This window comes from Fundulus heteroclitus, chromosome 20 (genome assembly GCF_011125445.2).
Source record: "Fundulus heteroclitus isolate FHET01 chromosome 20, MU-UCD_Fhet_4.1, whole genome shotgun sequence".
Lineage (NCBI taxonomy): Eukaryota > Metazoa > Chordata > Actinopteri > Cyprinodontiformes > Fundulidae > Fundulus > Fundulus heteroclitus.
Window position 1 is genome coordinate 26,309,371 of NC_046380.1, and position 21,114 is coordinate 26,330,484.

The following is a 21,114-nucleotide window of genomic DNA, read 5'->3' on the forward strand; positions in this document are numbered from 1 at the left end:
TTCAAGCCCACCTCCAGAAAAAGATGACTGTGGCACATGTGTTAAAATGTTTTGAAATGATGTCTGTATTAAAGTGCGTGTTGAATGAAGGACAAATGTTTCTGTTCGTGGTGTTCTGGGGTTTGAAATGAATATTTAGATGGAGACAACTTTGTCAGCACCCCAAGTAAAGATGTGTAAATGGCCTTTGAATAAATTCCTTTTATTTATCAGGTGCATAATCTTACGCTGAAATTATTCAGAAAATCTAACCTTTATTTGAATACAGTAGGGAAAAAATTTTAATATTTTGGTACACCATAGTGCTCTGATCTTCTATAACAAGTCATAACAATAAAAGGATCTTTAACTATTGCTCTATACTATTTTCTTCTCTCCCAATTATCCTATGGGTTTTGTAAAGGATTTATAGTTGAAACCAGATTTATACAATCACTATAAAATAAAATATATATTTTTATCTTACTGTCTAACTTTAAATCAGACTGAACATGTTCTGTTTTTGTTCAGTGAAGGATAACCAGAACTATTTCTATTTTTAAATGCATGAATAATGAGAACGGCATTTTATTTTTAGGAAAAAAAAATTCTTTATAGTCAAGTTTACATTCACTAATATTATGTAATGCCTTTAAACGATTTAGGAAAGCTCAGGTAATAATGTTACAGTTTTATAAGCTTCTCATCTGTCAAAACATTTGCATTAAATAGAGGGACATCTGTGGATGTAGTTTCAGGCGACACCTGACACTGTTTCCTTGTGTGACATTGTGAAAACGTAAAAAGAAACCAGACAATTACACGCCTGTATAAGCTGCGTGGGAATGTCCAACCATCACGCTGTTCGGGAAGGAGAATGAGTCTGTGTTTCAAAGATAAATGCATTTTGGTGCAAAAAGCTGTGAATTGACCCCAGAAACAAAATCAAAAGATTAGGCGAGGGTGTCTGTTTGAAGCTGGTAAGAAAGTGTCATTATATACAGTGAAAAACAACTCCTGCATCATCATCAAAAGGCCATTCCAGCTGGGCCATTCAAAGTGGGACAGGCTGCTACTCCAAGAGCAACATAAAGATTTACAGCTGGTAGCACTGGTGCCTTGCAACAAATAGGTCCGTGTGTGGGATCTTCATTCTCACTATACTGTTGGGTTAATTGGTTTCTCTAAATAACCCTTTAGTGTGTGGATGCTTGTGAACATACAAGACTGTGGGAGAAAGTGAGAACCCACCACTGCACAGGGAGTACATGCAAACTCAATGCAGAAAGATCCCAAGCCTGGACTCGAACCAAAGACCTTTTTCCTGCAAGGCATCAGAGCTACCAACTGCTCACTGCGGAGTCAACACGATGATTTCCACGTCTGAAAAAGCAAAGCGACCCGTGCAAAGTGCTCATTTGACCGAACTGGCAACCCTGGACCGGACGCTCGTTGATGACGCAACACTTCCGCGACTCGTCACATGTGGCGACCTGGAAGCAAGCGTACGGTGGTGTCTGTCCAGACGGCTTGATTGTGTGTGAATGTAAAAGCCTGCACCACAGTGTCTGTTTTAATCCATCATGGCTTCTCCGTCTTCTCCACCTTGTTCTTCTTCTTCTTCAACAACAATGCCGCAGAAGCGTTACTACAGACAGCGAGCCCATTCAAACCCGATGGCGCACCACACGTTTGATTAGTGAGTGTTGATGTCCCGTCAGGCTTTTGCTCGACACACACAACCCCTCAGTGGAATTCAGCTGGGCAGTCTCACGTGTGCTGCTGCTGCTTTATTTATGCCCTGCTGTTTTTTGTTGTTGTTGCTGTTTTTTTAACGCAAAGTAGAGATAGAATCATTTAAAACCGACAGATCGCACCGACCTGTTTTTAACAACCCCCCCACCACCTCCACACATAGCCGATTAGAGAGCTAGGTTTAAAAACACAAGAAGTCAGATCTCTCCTAAACGGCAGATTTTGTGAGGTGAAACAAAACAGCTCATGGGAAAGCCCTTGTAAAAGCTTTGTCCACATTTATGTGATGGGGAAATGTAAATAAATAAATAAACACAATCGCATCTTAATCTAATGCTTCTCGCAAATAATTAAAATGATCTAATTGGACAAAGGTATCTGTCAGTGTAAGGCAGAAAGCAGCAGTAGTTGTGCAGCGATAACCTTGATTATTCTTCACATGTCACCTCTAAAATAGTATTATTGTAGAATAAAAGCCTCTTGTTTATAGGAAAACATCCCGGCCTGGCTAAAACCTTGTTGAATAATGTGCTCTTATCTAATAAAACCATATTACAACTTTAGACCACAATTCTAAACAGTAGGTTTGCCAAAATAATCCCATACCCACTGTGAAACATGGTAGTGGCAGCATCATGCTGTTGGGTTATCTTTTTGCAAAGTGAACAAATTACAGTTTTTCTTTTGTCAATCATTAATAGCTTATTAAAGAGGTTGAAGATGAAAAGATTTTTTATTATTTTAGCGTATCCAAGCATGCTTTCTAATTAACAAAAGCAAGTCTTCTCCGTGGCTACTTTAGCCATAACCCAGTTTTAAAGCTGTCACCCGAAGAGGGTTTTGGATGACATGCCCTCAAAATCTGATAGTTTTGGGGAAATTTCAAGGTAGACTGGATAAATTTCCCAAGGCAAAGTCCAAGGAAATCTTAAGACTGATATTAAATCGAAAGGGTGAATAAAAGTATTAGTTTAAGAGTGTTAAACTCGTGCAACCAGGTTATTGCACCCTTTATTATTTTTTACATGTTTCCTCTAACAGAATTTTATTTTTCATATTTTTTTGTAGTATTGCACACTTACAGGGTGTGATTTATGTTTATCGGTTAAAAAGTTTTAAGACAATTTAATATTTACTTTTTACATTTTAACCAGGGTGCAGTCTGCAATTAATCATTTAAAATTTAATGAAGTGGAATGCACATCTCCAATTTCTCTGAAGCAACACAAAGAGCCCTTTTTGTCTTTTTTTAGCTCCTGTCTGTTTACCCATCAGTATGGGTTTTATGGATCGGATTGCCTCACCTTAGGAGTTACTTCATCCCCCAGTTCCCCAGCCGTATGGACAACTCGATGCTAACGATCACAGTTTTGGACTTACTCCCTAGTATTGAGTACTGATCATCGTCAGAGATAGCGATGGAGATAGCATCCTTCTGCTGCGTTTTGAGATTCTGACTCGTCGATGAGTTGCCCAGCAGACGTCGCCTTGCTCTGATTTTTAAATCTTTTTAATCTTGCTTCTATAAAACCCATAATGTTCTGACAATATGATCCACGTTTTACTTTACTGAGTGCTAAGACATTATCAGGTTGTTTTATTAGGACTCTGAGTTGCTCCGAATTAAGGTTTCATCCTTTTCATCTCTCCATGTCCTCCTCCTCCTCTCCAGTCCAGTGTGTCCCGAGGAAATGGACTGGTCCAAGCTTTATCCAGACCTCATACCGGACCCCTCATCAGGGAAGGAGACTCCTCAAGTTGAGTTTGCAGATATTGGGTGTGGCTACGGAGGCCTTTTAGGTAATGACGCTGCTGATCCGATGGTGCCCTTTTTTTTGTCTGCTTTTAAAACGGTTCCCTGCTGAACTGATGTTTTTGTTTCTTTCTTCCTCCATTCTTGTGTTCTCCTCTTTCCAGTGGAGCTATCTCCACTTTTCCCAGACAAGCTCATCTTGGGCTTGGAGATCCGAGTGAAAGTGTCAGATTACGTTCAGGACCGCATTCGCTCGCTGCGTGACTTAAACCCGGGAAGCTACCAGAACATCGCGTGCCTTCGCAGCAACGCAATGAAGTACCTCCCCAACTTCTTTTTCAAAGGACAGGTAGATTTGCCTCTAGAGTTTGATTTGTTGATTTGATGCCGGGTGACAAAAATTAGTCGGGAGCGTTCTGCTGGATTTACTTGATGGGGAAACCAGCCAGGGAATTAAAGGTCAGGACTGAGTCTCAGCCTAGTTATAGTGGAGCTAAAAAGTATTTAGTCAGCCACAGTTTAAGTTCTCCTACTTAGAAAGATGACAGAGGTGTGTAATTTCCATCATAGGTACACATCAACTGTGAGAGACAAAATAAGAAAAAAAAAAACACAGGAAAATCACATTGTATGATTTTTAAAGAATGTATTTGTAAATGATGGTGGAAAATAAGTATTTGGTTCAACTGAATATTTTGTAGCCCAACCTTTGTCGGCAATGACAGAGGTGAAAGATTTCCTGTAAGTCTTCACCAGGTTTGAACCACTGTAGCTGGTATTTTGGCCCATGCCTCCATGCAGATCTCCTCTAGAGCAAAATGATTGTTATGGAGCCACTCCTTCGTTGCCCCAGTGGTGTGTGAGGGATCGTTGTCACGCTGGAAGACCCAGCCACGTTCCATCTTTAATGCTCTCACCGATGGAGGGAGCTTCTGGCTTCAAATCTCACGATACATGGCCCGGTCCATTCTTCTGTTAACCTGTCCCCTTTGTAGAAACCAGCCCCAAAGCATGATGCTTCCACCCCCGTGCTTCACAGTAGGTTTAGTGTTCTTTGGATGCAACTCAGCATTCTTCTTCCTCCAAACACGACGAGTTGAGTTTGTGCCTCAAAGTTTTAATTTGGTTTCATCTGACCACATGATATTCTCCCAATCTTCTTCTGGATCATCCGTATGCTCTCTGGCAAGGAAAGGCAAGGCAAGGCAAATTTATTTATATAGCACAATTCAGCACAAAGACAATGCAAAGTGCTTTACATGATTAAAATATAGCAAAATAGAACAGAATAAAAGCAAGTAGGAATAAAATGTAGATAGAAAAAAGAACAAAAAAGTGGTGATTCAGTTAACTAGAACATTCGAAGGCAATCTTAAACAAATGTGTTTTTAATCTTGATTTAAAGGAACTCAGGCTTTCGGCACTTTTACAGTTTTCTGGAAGTTTGTTCCAGATAAGTGGAGCAACAAACTAAATGCTGCTTCTCCATGTTTGGTTCTGGTTCTGGTTCTGCAGAGTAGGCTGGAGCCAGAAGGCCTTAGTGGTCTGGATGGTTGATACACTGATAACAAGTCTGTGATGTATTTAGGTGCTAAGCCATTCAGAGATTTATAAACTAACAGAAGTATTTTAAAGTCTATTCTCTGAGATACAGGGAGCCAGTGTGAGGACTTTAGAACTGGGGTTATGTGCTCTACTTTCTTAGTCTTAGTGAGGACGCGGGCAGCAGCATTCTGGATCAGCTGCAGCTGTCTGATCCACTTTTTAGGCAGACCTGTAAAAACATCGTTGGAGTAATCAATTCAACTAAAAATAAACACATTAATTTTTCCAGATCCTGCTGAGACATCAGTCCTTTAATCGTAGAAATGTTCTTCAGGTGATAGAAAGCTGACCTTGTAACTGTGTTTAGATGCTTTTGGAGGTTCAGGTCCGAGTCCATCACTACACCCAGACAGACCTGGACATGTACTGGGTTAAGCAGAGGGACTCGCCTGGCACTGCAGGATGTGAGTCCCTCACGGCATAGTGTGTCACTGATGGTAGCCATTGTTACTTTGGTCCCAGCTCTCTGCCGGTCAGTCATCAGGTCCCTCCGTGTAGTTCTGGGCTTTTTGCTCACTGCTCTCATGATCATTTTGACCCCACGGGATGAGATGTTGCATAGGGCTCCAGTTCGAGGGGCATTATCAATGGCCTTGTCTGTCTTGTATTTTCTTACAATCTCTCCCACTGTTGATTTCTTCACACCAACCTGCTGCTTATTGTAGATCCACTCTTCCCAGCCTGGTGCAGGTCTACAATTTTCTTCCTGATGATTTTTTTTTTCTCATTTTATTTCTCATAGTTGAAGTGTGCCTATGATGATAAATTACAGACCTCTCTCTCATCTTTCTAAGCAGGAGGACTTACACAATCAGTGGCTGACTAAATGCTTTTCTGCCCCACTTGTTTTCTAATCTTACAAGGGTTACATTTTTATGTTGGTTTTCCTGACCCGAAATCTTAGTTTCTATCTCAGAGTCGACTAGTGAATCGTCAGCACTTATTGGACAGCCTCTTCAACCAGTCAGATATTATCGGTTTACTTCTCACACACAATTGGGTCAGAATCAGTGGCTCCGTTTCTCTCTGTGATCCGCTGCCCTCGTTTGATCCGTTTTGTCTGACCTACTTTTAGAACTTAACAGGAGTCACTTTGTATCAAAGAAATATGTTGAGGAGATTTACACTCGTAAAATCAGTTTTTAGCTTTTAATCAGTTATTTCAACCGTTGTTGTTCCAGGTTGAAATCATTACAAAAACCACAATTTATTCAATTCAATTAAATTTTATTTATATAGTGCCAGTTCACAACACCTTACACCTTACAAAGTCAAATTCAATCAAATTATACAGACAGATCAAAAAGTGTGACAAATGTCATCTAATTGCGCTTAATAACAAAATCCAGCCCTACAGACAGATTCAAAGTCACTTGCAGACATGTCAAAGCGACCCTAGTTATCAAACAACGCAGTCAAGTTCAGTTTATTAGTCAAATGGGTCAAATGTTTTCTTTCTTAGGGAAACCAGCAGATGTCAGTGATTTTACAGCAACCGCTCCACCCGAATGAGGTGGGGTTATCACAAAAATCACAAAATATCCCCACAATGTTCTTTCTTCAGGATGCCGTCTATTTTGTAAAATGTATCAGCAAAACACTCACACAGCAGGATTCCTCCAGCCCTGGGTTTAAATAAGCTATAAGCTTGTTTACCACTTTTGTAGTAATTGCTTCTTCCTTGCCGAGTGGCCTTTAGGCCCATTTTAATACAGCACATGTTTCTCTGTAGATAATGAAACTCATCAGCTTCAGGCAGCATCTCCAAAAGGTATTTTGTTTTAGGGTTGAGATTTCACATTGAAACGCTGCCATTTTTTATTGTGGAGGTTTTGGTCTGACAGATGTGCAGCAACTGCATGATGGTTTGCCAAAACGGAGAAAAAAATATCCAAGTAGAGTTTCTGAAACCTTCAATAATCTATGCAAAAAAAAGAAGAAGAAAAAATGAGGTTATTTGACCATAAAGTCAGGAAATACGATTGAAGTGGAAACTTTTAAACCTAAGAACAATGTACGCACTGTCAAGCATGGTGAGGGTCTGTTTTAGCTGGCGGTGGTACTGGTGGATTAAATGAAGTGGATGGATCAATGACTGAGTGGTGTCTTCACATTCTTTAATTTGCCCTCATTGGACCAGTTTGATGGTTGAAACCTGGACAGGATAGTTTTTTTTCCCCCAACACAACAGTGACCCTAAGCACCAGAACTGGGTTTTGAACGGATAAAGCAGGTTAACACTAAGCTAAGGAATTGCTCGGCACTCAACTCTGTTAAAAACGTCTGCTTAAAAGCCTGGTCCATGCCAGAAAATAAACCAATTCAAACAATCATATATCTTGCCAGAATGATGCCGTGATTTTGTTAATGGCCACGAAAAAAGAGCGCATCCTGCTGAGGCACATTTAACCAAATACTAGTGGGCCCGTGCGTAGTTTAACGTGTACGCAGCATTTTAATCTTGTGTAGCCCGGAGATAATCCAAAGTGAATTTGTGCAGCCGTGTCTTTTTAAAAATGCATTTCAGTGTTTTGCTGCGTGGTCACGAAAAAAAAACATGGAAACAAAATGGTTCAAATAAATCACAAAAGGCCCCAAGATGAATTGCATTTGGGTAAAAGATGAGTGTAGACGTCTCACCTGATGTGACAATACCATAATATTAAAACTTTGACTGCTCAGCCGTGGAAACAGCCGCTTTGAAGTCTGTTGAGCTGTCAAGGCTTCCTGTTTTTGATGTGAACTTATGCTTTTACGTTCAAGCAGAAAACTATAACCACAACAAATATTCTACAAACATCTCTAAAAGTAGACTTTTTATGTATGTAAGCATGCTGATCCCCATTTTAGCTGCTTCATGTACTGATTATTGCTAAATAAAAAGTAAATGCATGCCCAGGCCATGCGTTTCTTACCCTAAATAGGTGTTTGGTTGATGCTTAACATGCAGAGTGGGTTAAATTTTGTAGATTCTTTTATAAATTTACTGATTTTTATAACAATGGGTAGGTTGACCGGGGAAGGGCATTGTATCTGCTGAGTACAGAGGCTGTTCATCCCTTCATATAAAATACCGTAATCTAGGACTTGTTTGAACTCGCTTTAGATTACACCGTTTGCTTTGTGAGGGGGATGGGGAGGGGACGTAAATTAGCTAACAAAAAAAAAAAAAAAAAACTTTTTACCTCAGATGACCCTGACTGGAGCAGGAAATGAGCCCATGTACAGCGCAGCTGTACGACTGGCACGCATATGGAAGGCACATCACAAAGGTGTTTCATTTAAAAGTGCACACGCGGAATCAATCTGGCTTGGCTTTGTCATGCTGTTTAGGTTAAATCAGGATGATGTGGTCCTTAATTATGCATACGTGCCAAACTGAGATTTAAATTGCTTTCTATGAATTCACATAAAGTTCGGGAATAGGAAAAGTCTGATATACTGTACTTTAGGTACTTTGCAAAAGCTTTCATTATTCTCTTTTTTTCTTTTTCTTATACATGTTTTCACTCTACAACCACAATTTTCAAAAATAAAAGGAGCATAAAATGAATTGGAGGACAAATACTGCATTTCTGTAAAAAAAAAAAAAAGAAAAAGAAAAAAGCTACAACTTAATATCAGCACTGCATACATTTGTATTCAGCCCCCTTTTCATGTGATACTTGGTGGTGGCAGAATCATGCTGTGGGCATGCTTTCTCTCAGCAGGAGCAGGAAAGCTTTTAGAGTTGATGGGAAGATAGAAGGGATCCAACTGAGAGTCCTCCCCGGTCCATCTAAGTGAGCCTGAAATGTTTTGCAAAGAAAAATTGGCAAAAGTAAGTCACATATATCCTGAAAGACTCTAAGCTGTAAATGCAGTTAAAGGAGATTCTACAAAGAGTTAATGCCTGAGGGATGAATAATACTGAAACCAGGCCCTTAAGTATTCGGTATGAAAAGACTCGTAACTTATTGTTTCTTAGTGTCGGACACTGAATCAGACTAAATGTGTCCTGTTTTAAAACAGTCAGGATTACCTAAATTATTTGTGTTTTCAGAGTCTCAGAATAATGACGTCAAATTCAGACGTTTATATACACTGAGATGACTGTCTAGACAGTTTGGGGGAAAACCCTGACCACGATGTGCCCACTTTGTCAGATTCTGATAGGTCAATTCACAACATAGACGTTCACTGGGACACATCTGTGGATGTACTCTGAGGTAACGCCTCAAACACACTGCTGCCTTGTGTCACATCGTCGTAAAATAAAACAGCTAAGATGTAAGACCACGTTCATCTGTTCAAACAATCATATCCAAGTATAACCACCATCAGAATGCCATCCTGCTGCACAGGAACGACAGTTCTGTGTCCCAGAGTTGAACAAAAGACCTTTTAGAGATGCTGGCTAAAGCTGGTAAGCGAGTGTCATTAGATGTGTACCAGCATGGGCTGAAAGGCCGCTCAGAGAGGAAGACAGCGTTACCCTAAAAGCAAAACAATAAAGAGATTATAAATTGCTATTGCTTAAGGCTGGTTCACACGACAGGATTTTTAGCCCTATCTCCCCCTTCTGACAGGAGCTGATTATCAGCGTGCCTCTTAAAATATTCTTTAGAGAATATCCTGCCATGCGAGGTGTGTTAAGAGCGATCGGGTCCGCTCGCTAGAACGTCGGGACCGCTCCGACCTCAAATCAGGGATATTCAACATGTTGGATTATCTTGCCCTGGTTATCCTACCGTGTGTGGTGTCTCCCGAGGACTAATGAGCGCGGAGCCTGTTGAATGTGCCGTGTAGCCAATCACAAAGCGCGGTAGAGAAAAAACCCAACTCGCCTCCATCTCATAGTGATGCAAGCGTAGAACCGCCGGTCACATTTTCTCCGCTTCTGTAACCAACGCCTATTCTTTTTGTTATCTTTTTTCTCTGTTAGAATTAGTCCACAGACTATCGGCATTATGCTTCCTGGTCGTCCATGTTTATTTACTCTGATCTTGAGAGGATTCGCAAAATTTTCCATCAGATATCTGAATGGTTAAATCTGTCGGCATGTCGTGAGCTTGCTGTCTGACCGGACACCACACTCTGTACGACCAAACCTGTTTTATCTAAGATTTTTTTTATCCTTCAATGTGGTGTCTCTCAGGCTTTGAAAATCGGGCGACTATTTTTAAAATCCTGCCGTGTGAACTAGCCTTTAGGGACAAAGACAATCTTTGGAGACATGATGTCCTGTGGTCTGATGGAACTCATTAAATGAACAGAAAATACAGGAAGCTTCCAAACATGAGAACAACCTCAGAGCTGTGAAGGACGGGGTGGCATCGTCATGTTTCTGCTGCAGCAGGGACTGGGCTACTTCATAACAAAGGTGACGTCATGAGGAAAGAGCATTGTGTGGAAATGTTGAAGCAACATCTCAAGACATCAGCCAGGAAGGTTAAGCTTGGGAACAAATGGCTGTTTTATATGGACAGCCCTGAATCTCAGTTCTATAGAAGATTTGTGGGCAGAGAGGAAAGTCTTGTGAGAGCAGGAATCCCACAAACCTGATCCAACACCACCGATTCTGTCAGGAGCCAAAACTCACACTATTGTGTTAAGCTTATGGGTGGATAGTTTAAACATCTGTCCCAATTTGACGCAATTCTATCTAAGGAAATGTGTCTAAAAAAATAAAAAATAAAAATTATATATATATATATATATATATATATATATATATATATATTACATCATCTCTGCCTTTTTGCAGGAAAAAAACAGCAGGAAAAAACATGGACACTTACACAAAAGCCACTGTTAAACGTACAGATACAGTCAACCTGACTCACAATGCATTTTAAACTCACATTTTGTTGCATGACTCTAGTCTTTTTTTTAAGCCGTCAACCAAATCTGAAAGGACAAATAACAGTTCCTTCATGGCTACTGTTGTTAAAACAGTAACAATGACATTGACACTGCGCTACGTTGTGTTTTGTGCATATAAACAGCGCTTAAACATCCCGTCTAATGATCACTGAAGAGTAGTATCTGTGTGACTGACTAAATGTTACATAAATAAGAGAGGACTGCTTAAATAAAAGCTAAAGTATGAAGTTGTACTCAATGTTCCAAGTAGCAGCCATCATGAATGTGGATGCCGGGTATGGTCCGGTTGCACAGACTAATTCAGAGTTCAGGGTCCATTTTGGTAAAAGTTTCCGGCTCGAAATCCCAACTACCAAGAGAAATTGAACGCAGCATTAGTTTGATTTAATGTCAGACCATAAGAAAGAATGCAATGTAAACGTATGGTTTCAGTCGTACACATTCATGCCACACGTTTCAGACATTAAGAAACGTTTTTTAAAACCATTTTTCTTTTTATTTTACAAATACGCCTACTTATTGTTGGTCCATCACATAAAATCCAGAGAAAACACTTATATATATATTATATTCACCTGTATATTATATTCGGTACATATCCAGCTGTAAATTTAGTTCACAATACTAGTTATCTATATATTATACTCATAGGACAAATCTATCAGTAAAAGTCTGTTTATAATAGTATACATCTCTATATTTATTCAGTAATAACCCATGTCCTGTACATATGGAACCATTGTTTATTCTGCACTTGCTGCTATTGCACTTCTGGTTAGACCTAAACTGCATTTCGTTGCCTTGTACCTGTACCTGTGTAATGACAATAAAGTTGAATCTAATCTAATCTATTTTATCTAATCTAATCTAATAACATGACTAAATATGCAGAAGAAAAAAATCAAAGGTTACGAACGTATCTGCAGGACATTGTACCCAGATTATTCGTGAAGTCCTTTAAATGTACCTGAGAGGAACACTGCATCTTTTCTCATTAGTACTCCCTTGAAAGCGAGGTTTTTATTCTCAATGGAATTTTTTTCCTGGTTAAATAAAGGTAAATAAAATAAAAAAGTCCTCCGTGCAGCTCAGAATTGGCACAAAACAAGAATCAAGAGAAGACCACCCACATCAAATGTTGAACACGTAAAGCTGGTCCCTCTCCCACATGCATGAACCAGCATATTCCAAAGAGCCGAAGCGCTGTTGTCTTTTCACCCTCCTGGATTATTTTGTAAGCTAAAAATAATTTCAAGTATTGCGGTTTTTCCATCTTCCATCACCAGCTCGCAGCCCCTGAGGCTGCTGCTGTTCCCGGTGATTATCCCCACATCTTTCTGTCTATACCAGATGTTATTTATTTTAACTAATAAAAAGTGACTGCAGTGATTTTTTTTTTCTTTCTTTAATATATCAGCCAGACTAATATCTATGGTGCCTGCTCTTGAGTGATCGTCAAAGACAGACACAGGGAGGGGAACTTTCGGGAAGAAAAAAAAAAAAAAGACAAGGAGGGAAATTCCAGTCTTGCAACCTGCAGCGTTTAACAGCTAACTAGGGAACATTATGGAGAAGTGAGTTCAGTGGCGAACACATTTACAGCTCAGTCACAAGCTATTCTGCTCCATCTGTTTGTTCTTCGCTTTAATGTCTTTGAGTAAAGGAAATATAAATGCAATAAAACAAAACAAAAAACAGTCAAATTGTAAATTTTTGTGAATGTTTTACAGGATTTGTTTTTTATTTTGTCTGTGTTTGCTTCACTGACTGTTCCCACTGTGTTTTTCTTCCAGCTCAGTAAGATGTTCTTCCTGTTCCCTGACCCTCATTTCAAGAAGACCAAACACAAATGGAGGATCGTTAGTCCCACTTTGTTAGCAGAATATGCCTACACGCTGAGAATCGGGGTATGTTGCAGCGCTGCTTGTGTAAAAACACTTTATGGAACGACTGGATGTTATTCAAGGCCTTTAGCATTTTAATATGAATGATACTGTGTACTGGTTTTAACTTTTAAAGTATAGGAGAACAAGTGCATGTGAATAAATAAGAATATCACCAAAAAGTTATTTAGTGTTGTAGTTCAGAAAGTACACTGCAAAAAGGGAACTAAAAGTAAGTAAAATTTTCTTGAAATCAGTATGTTTTTCCTTGTTTTGAGCAGCTAAATAAGACTATTGGCCAATTGAGTATTTTTACCCGTAAAATAAGATTATTAGATATCCTGCACTTGAAATAAGATGATGGAGATTAATTGTTATTATTTTAAGTGCAAAAATCTTATTCTATTGGCAAATAGTCTTATTTACCTGCTCAAATCAAGGAAAAATACAGATTTCAAGAACATTTTACTTACTTTTAGTTCCTTTTTAGCAGTGTAAAAACCAAAAATAAAAAAAATCATTGTTACACAGAGGGGGACATTTCCCAGCCCTTTTTATTCAAATAGTGATGATTATGGCTCAGATTTAAAAAAAAAAATGTATCTGAGAATTTTTAATTATGTATAAAAAAAAAATCAACCCAGAATTGTTACGTTACCCATCTTCACCCTGGCATGGGGTTCCCCCATCAAGTGCGCCCCACACCAGGCCCTACATATTACCCTGGCCAGCCAGATTGATGATGTGTAGCAATCTGGGACTGCTCCCATCAAATCCGTTTGGGGAAAGGAGAGACCTTCAGCACAACTCTCTGAGCTGATTGGGCGAAGTGACTCCTAGTGCCCGCCTACCAGAGGTTGGTTTTAGCCAATCACGGTTTCAAATCAAAACATAAGCCCCACGCGTCATGTGAAACCACAAGAAGGTTAGCTGGTCAAGGCACTTCTTGCTGTTCTTCTTTCAAAGATGAAATCGGGGATTCTTACAAACCAGATGTGATAGCAGCAGTTACGCATGCGTCTTCCTGTGCTGCCATGTTTATGTTGATTCAGCTGGTTGGTTCTTGCTTTTGTAGCACCGGTATGTCCCACCTAAAACCCCAATACTGCAACGTGATTGGCCGAACCGTTTTTGGTTTCGGACACAAACAGTTGAAGTCTGAGCGGTACAAGATGGATTCTTGTGTGTTTGTGAAAGCACAAATAATGAGAAAATTCATCATGCCGGCAAGGTTACCTACATATGTGTGTCATAAAATGCTATAAGTGAAAGTGTATAAGTTGTACAATAAAATTGAGGCCCTTGTCGCCACAAGTCAGCGGCGATGGGGGCGTGCTCCGATGGTACTCAACCCTTAGTCCTCGACGTGGCCGACCCGGGTTCGATTCTGGCCTGAGGGCCTTTGCCACATGTCTTTCCCCCAACCTGAAAATCCCTTTCCTGTCAGTCTACTGTATGAAAAAGAGCCACTAGGGCTGTAAAAACCCAGAAAGAGTAAAAAATAAATAAATAAATAAAACAAGGGGATAGGGAGGGAAGGATTGAGCAAAATGCTGACTCAGGGAGCCAGCTTCCCTGCTGACTTCAAGGCACCCACATTCCCTAAAACCCACGAGCAACACCTCTGAAATCTGCAGGGACCAAGAGTAGAGAAAGGCGGCGAGGACCCGAGAACCAACCGTAAACCTGAACTAACACCCCAACCCCCTCAGGTCCGCCCAGACCCCCAAACCCCCGATGCGCGCCCTCCTTGTGTAGGAAGCCAGGGACTGTGCTGGACAGATGTCAAGTCAGCGGTTTTCTCTATGACGGTGTAGGCCAGGTTTTTTTTTCTTCCTTTCTGTCATTTATCAGTAGATTGTGTTTAACAGGAATCAGTAAATTCAGTGAAATCAGTTTGAGTAAGTAAGGCGGCCTTGCAGCTGGCTGACGTCCACACCCCCCCCCACCCAGCCCCTTCCTGTCAAAGCCGTCCACGCAGCTCTGGGACATTTGAACGAAGCGGCACCGCTGATGGAGGGTTCTGAGAACAATGAAAGGCTTGTGTCTAAATTTGACTTTATTGTTTTTCCTCCACTGACGGATTTGTGCGTGCATATGTCAGGGAGTGTGGCGACGGGCCTCGGGCACTGGCCCGCTGCCATACCTTCGCCGCAGGGTGGGAACATTGTCAGGAATCCGCCTATTTATAGCGCGTCTTTCATACCGTATCATTAAGGCGTCACTTTTGGTTGTATTTAAAACGTGGTCAGACGGCACCCCTAACACGATACCGTAGTGATTAATCTACAGGGACTAACGTGACGGTAGTGATAACATGGCCTCTCGGCGGTTCTGCCCCATTTAAGAAAAAAAAAAAAAAAAAACAGTCATACGTGCTGAAATGCACCGCTGTGGAAATGTGTCCCTCTGCCAAGTTTTCTAAGAAATCCTTGTTCTGGTAAGTTTATCTTCCCAGTTTCCAAAGCAAACTGCATTGACACAGGTGATTCACCTCAGTCCTGTGTGTTTGCTATTTTTATCTTTTTTTTTTTTTTTACATAAATTACTCCGTAGGGGTGGCGAAAGCGTCAACTTTGAGCCCAAATACGTAACTTTTCAGGAAAAAAAAAAAGAGAACAAATTGTATTATCAGTAAAAATGGTTTACCTGGACGATAACTGGATCCGTGTTTGAACACCAGCAGAAATTTGTTGGTCTATCTTGTTCCCAGAAGTGCACTAATGACCTCCCTGTTTCTTTTTTTTTTTTTTCCTGGTCGTGTCAGGGTTTGGTGTATACCATAACGGATGTGGAGGAGGTCCATCTTTGGATGGTGAAGCACTTCTCCGAACATCCGCTGTTTGTACGTGTCCCAGAAGAGGAGCTGGTATGTCGACATGGAGCTTTTTAAAGCGGTCTTAAGTCTTTCAGGGTTGGAATCTGCGAGCTTTGCACATTTAGAGACTGACGTTTCTCCTCAGTCTTCTTCACAAAATATGTCAAATCATATAGAGGTTCTCAGCATCAGTTTTCATGTCTTGCTACTTACTTAGATTTTAGTCTGGACTTTGACTGGGCCCTGCTGACACTGGCATGTGCTTTGATTTGTATGTTGAAGGTCTTTTTTGTGCTTGAAGATAAACCCATTTGCTCAAGTCTCATGTCTTTTGCATCCTCTAACAGTTTTTTTTTGTCCATTATAGCTCCATATTCGACTTTATTGATCCAAGTACTTTTAAAAGGTTTCAGGTTCCCCGTGTCATGATGCTGCCACCATCATGTTTCACAGTGGGGATGGTGTCTCCAGGGATGCTGAAAGGTTCTAGACCAGAGCACCACCTTTAACATGTTAGCTGTGACCCCTTACACGACCTAACCCTAACCTCTCTATATCGTCTCTGTACCGTTCTCTTTCACTCTCAGGTTTCCTCCTACTTCATCTGTCTCAACGTCTGTGCTTGAAACGTGACAAAATATGAAGAAGTTAGAGCGGTAGGGAGATTAGTGCTGCACCCTAAACGGTTTGCATAAGCTCTAAATGTAGATGAAGAAAAATCAGGGTTCAAATTTTAAGAAAACAGTCTACATGTTTATTGAGATATAATTAATTTGTATATGTTTAAGTAGCAAAAAAATGTGAGCCTTTGCTTTGAGCCACACTAGCCAAGACTAAATATTTCACCATTCAAGTGTTGAGCAGCGGCAAAAATCAGTTTCAGTCTATTACTCGGTGCAGGGGGGCTTTAATAGCAGCTAATTTCATCACATAAAGCTGTAGTCTTTTAATAATTCTGCCACATTTAGGTCTGAGACTATTATTTATTTATTTAGGAGAGTGCTGTGATTACTCTTATTCTGATTCATCGCAGCACATGCAGCAAAAAATAAAAAATTCCACCCCATCATACGACCACCACCAAGTTACCCTGAAAGGTTGAGATGGAATGTAGTGGTCATATTCCTCCCTACATCCATCTCATTATTTAAAACTAATTTATCTGTTTTAGTCTTCGTCAAAAGATGAAGAAGAAGGCTGTAATGGCCTTTTTGCATTGCTGCATTTCTCTCTTATGCTCCAACTGACCACGGTTTTATCGACTTTCACAGCCTGAACAGCATCAGCAACCATTTCCTGAGCTCTACAGCTATACTTCCTCTGTCTGGCCCTCAGTTCTCCTCCCCAGCCTCGTGTTGTAAACCTCAGACGACAGATCGCTGGTCTTTAATTGTGAAACACCCTCCAGTCACCTCCGATCTCATGGACTTAATATGCCTGACTTTTGTCTTTTAAATAACTGCAGTGCCAGTTCACGTACAGTGTCTTGCAGAAGTGTTCATGACTCTTGAAAGTTTCACATTTTGTCCAAAATCGTCTTTCACGTCATAGACCTACTAGGGCTGGGCGATATGACGTAAAAATAAAATCTACAGTTTTATTATACCCAATCCAATTAATCGAAATTTTCCCCCCTCCTTTTTATTTCACAAAAAAATTAAAGAAATTATTTGAAAAAAAAAAACCTTTATTTCAAGCATTTTGTCTGGGAGTTGATCTGAATTCAATGTGTAACTAAATACAAGCTGTAAAACAAGATGGCGGCTCTGCCGTTGTAAATAATGAAAATATAACTAAATGTTTACTGCTAGTGGTTTTACACAATGAGCTAAGAACAGACTTCACTTAACTTGTGTAACTTCAAACTTACTTAAAAAAAGTTAATTAATAAAGTATCTCATCTTAAAAAAAGTATCTTCTTTACAATATATGTTCCTTAACATATATTCAACATTGCATGCTGTTGTCTTCATGGAAGCCCAATGAGTGCATTTCCAAAATAAAATCCAGATTTTACAGAAGTTTTATCTTAATCAATTGTAAATTCAAATGAATTTCAATCGATTTATTGGCCAGCCCTAGGACCAACCCATCAGTGTGAAGTGAAAGGTAAACGATGATGGCTTCCAGATGTTTTTTTTTCTGCTAATCAAAATTTGAAATGTTTGACATGTATTTGTGTTCAGCACCCTTTTTGTCTGATACCACTAAATATCAATACCACTGTTGTCTGAAGGCTTCAGAGGTTCATTAGAGAACATTAGTGAAGAAACAGCATCATGAAGACCAAAGAACACAGCAGACAGCTCCGTATAACGTTGAGGAGAAGCTGAACGTAGGATTAGGTTGTAAAACAATATGTAAAAAAAGAGGTTTATAGTAGTGTTGCGCCGATGCCATTTTTTGGCCCCGATACCTGGCTGTGCAGTATCGGCCGATACCTTACCAATACCATCTGTTTGAAATTGATGTGTGTGTATATTTATGAAGAACTGCATACTACTTAAGGTAGTAGAACTTTTTATTGCCTACCTGGAATGGGTGATAATAGTTGAATAAACTTTTGGCTCTCAAAGGCCAAAATAGTGCAACATTCGTGAAATTATAACATGTATAATAGTAGTGCAACATTAAGGCAATAAAATTACATTAATAATTGAATAATCTCTTTTAAACCCTGAGTTTTGGCTCTCAAAGGCCAAAATAGTGCAACTTTCATGAACTTATATAACATGTATAATACTAGTCAGGAGAGAGAAGGCTGCATTCAAGTGACATACAAACATCAAAATGGTATCAGTGCCTATTTGTTGGTACTCGCCGATAAAGATACCATCATTTTAGTGCTGGATCGGGGGCCCGTCCCATACTGGTATTGGTATCGGTGCAACACTAGTTTTTAGTATCTCACAGAGCGCTGTTCACTTCAAAGGCCAGACCGTCCACCAACATTAACCAGTGAAGCAGCAGAATATCCAATGGTAACTCTGTAGGAGGTGCAGAGATTCACAGCTTAAGCCGGGCGTACACTGTACGAGTTTTTCAGTCGTGGTACTTATATACATCTCAAACTGTGCGACGGAACCGCGGGGTTTAAAAAGTTCACCGCTCACGATCTGTGCGGCGCGACGCTCGGACGAGGCCGGACTGCTCACACTGTACGTCGTGTCCCCTCTGGGACCGCTCACTGTGGGGACAGAGGCAGGCGAGCGACGGTAGGTGACAGGGACCCAGAGCAGGGGTTCGAGCCCAGCTCTGGCGAGGCCCGCAGGAGGCACCGGGCTTCGGGGGAACGGAGGGGAGAGAGAGGAGAGACGAGACGCATCGGCGGCTGCACGGCAGGTCGCCTGGCCCGCACACCCCCCCCCCCCCCCCCCCCAGCGCGTTGCGCGGACCGCGAAGGATTGCAGAAACGCGCGGACCGCGGAGGAGTGCCGAAACAGGCGGCCGGCACGTTGCGCGGACCGGACGGTTCGCCCTCCTCAACACCGGCCGGAGGTTGCTTCAGGGACGCCCGCTTCCCTCCCTCCGCTGGCGGGGACGGAGAGGAGGGGAGGTCGCCCCCTCGTAGTTTTGCTTGAACAGCAGGATGCGCTCACAAAAACCTCACGACAGCCGACTGAATTTCAAACATGTTTGATTTTCACCGATCGTCCGTTTCCTGATCTGGAGGTAGTCGTGAGAAGCCAGTCCCCCCTCCTCCCCCCCCTCTACGATCAAGCTGAAATTTGGCCCGATTCAAAAAATGCTCGCACGACTGAAGAATCGGCCCGAAAAGGGGAAAAACTCGTACAGTGTACGCCTGGCTTTAGTTGGTCGAAGTCGTCACTGGGACAGCTAGAAATCATGCGCTCCACAAATCGTGTTTAGGAAAGAGTGGTGAGAAAAAAGTGAATCGTTAAAACACAGCAAAACGTGTGGAAGAAGAGCTCTGCTAAGAGGAGAACAAGACACAGTATTCTGGCCTCTGTGAGAAAACTAACACTGCACATCTCATTAAACACACGACCTTCACTGTGAAACATGGAGGTGGAAGCATCATGCTGTGGGGATGCTTCTTCAACAGGGACGCTGATCAGAGTTGACGGATGGAGCTACGAGCGACAAAAGACTGGAGACTCAAGTTGAGAACGACTCTAAACATGCAGTCAGAACTCCAAATGGGTTTATTTAGATCAAACCATATTCATAAATCAGAATGGCCTAGTCAAAGTCCAGACCAAAGCCCAGTTAATGGTCTGCAGCAAGGCTTGAAAGTTGATGTTCAGAGATGTTCTTTGTCCACTTTGACTGAATTTGATTGATTTTGCGAGGACGACAAAAACAAAGGCACTGCATACTTTTCACAGTTTTATTTGTAAAACATTTAGAAGCCCTAAATTGTTTCACCTTCTACTTCACATTTATGCTCTACATCATGTTTGTGCAACACCTAAAATCCCAATAAAACACTTTAACGTTTGGGGTCAAAATGTGACAAAATGTGGAAAGATCAACAGCCAGGGATGTTTTCCAGACGAATCCATCTTGGCTGATGTTACATTTTAGTATTTTCAACAATCTATAAATAAATTAGCTATTATGCTTTTATCTTATTTGCTCAGCTGAGCTCTTTTTTTTATCAGCTTTTAGGACCTGATGTGGATTATGATTGCGTTAAGTAATCTCTGTCCAGCAGTGCATAAAGCTCACAAAGTGTCCAGCAGCGTGGTACCTGCTGCAAAGTCCAAATGAAAACCGATCCTGGTATTTGTGTTCTCAAACATCGCTACTCTGCGTAATGTTGGGCGGATTTCAGAGCTAAAGTTGCTCAAAGTGGACCAGGTTTTTTCAGAAACCTTTTTGGGAGACCTCTATGCTCTTGGTGTGACCGAGTGTTCGATCTTGTTTCGGCAGGCTGACGATGTCATCATTAGCCGTCTGGGTTCCTGCACCGAGGAAGGAAAGAAGGTGCAGAGGAACGGAGGGAAAACGTACCTCGCAGTTTTCCGGCGGATCAAGGACTTGCATTGAAATAAGACACTTTGGACCTTAAAATACTTTGATGCATTTATTATTATTTTTTTTTACATGGACAGTAATGCTCCTCGGTCTGTGTGGAGACTTCTATTGATTAAAAACCAGGTGAAAACGATGGTTCTACAAACCTTTTATCTCTATTTCCCAACCCCACCTCACACGACAGCTAATTTTGAGTTGCTTTTTTTACATTTGGTTGAGTAAAATATTCCTGCTACTACAAAACCAGATCTCGGTGTTTCCTTTAAGTGTTTGAAACGACAGAAACTGTCTTCCCGGTGTTCAGCCAGAGCAGAGGAGACTGAGCGTACCTTTCCGTCTGCGACTTGTTTCGGATCGTGGTCTGGCTGTGAGATTAGAGAGCAGAGCGGGAGCCTTCTGTCAGACTTAATGTGATGAACAATTATCCTTATCTATTAGCCCATCTTTGTGAGGGT

The 21,114-nt window shown here is 41.0% G+C and overlaps 1 protein-coding gene across 1 annotated transcript; it reads left to right on the forward strand.

Moving 5' to 3' along the window:
- Positions 1-1,444: 1,444 nt before the first annotated feature.
- Positions 1,445-20,898, forward strand: mettl1 (methyltransferase like 1). Its single transcript, XM_012881123.3, has 6 exons — positions 1,445-1,678; positions 3,407-3,534; positions 3,652-3,836; positions 12,751-12,864; positions 15,608-15,709; positions 20,555-20,898. Exons 1-6 carry the CDS (start codon positions 1,563-1,565, stop codon positions 20,669-20,671), a joined length of 762 nt encoding a protein of 253 aa, XP_012736577.2. The 5' UTR covers positions 1,445-1,562; the 3' UTR covers positions 20,672-20,898.
- The last annotated feature ends 216 nt before the right edge of the window (positions 20,899-21,114 follow it).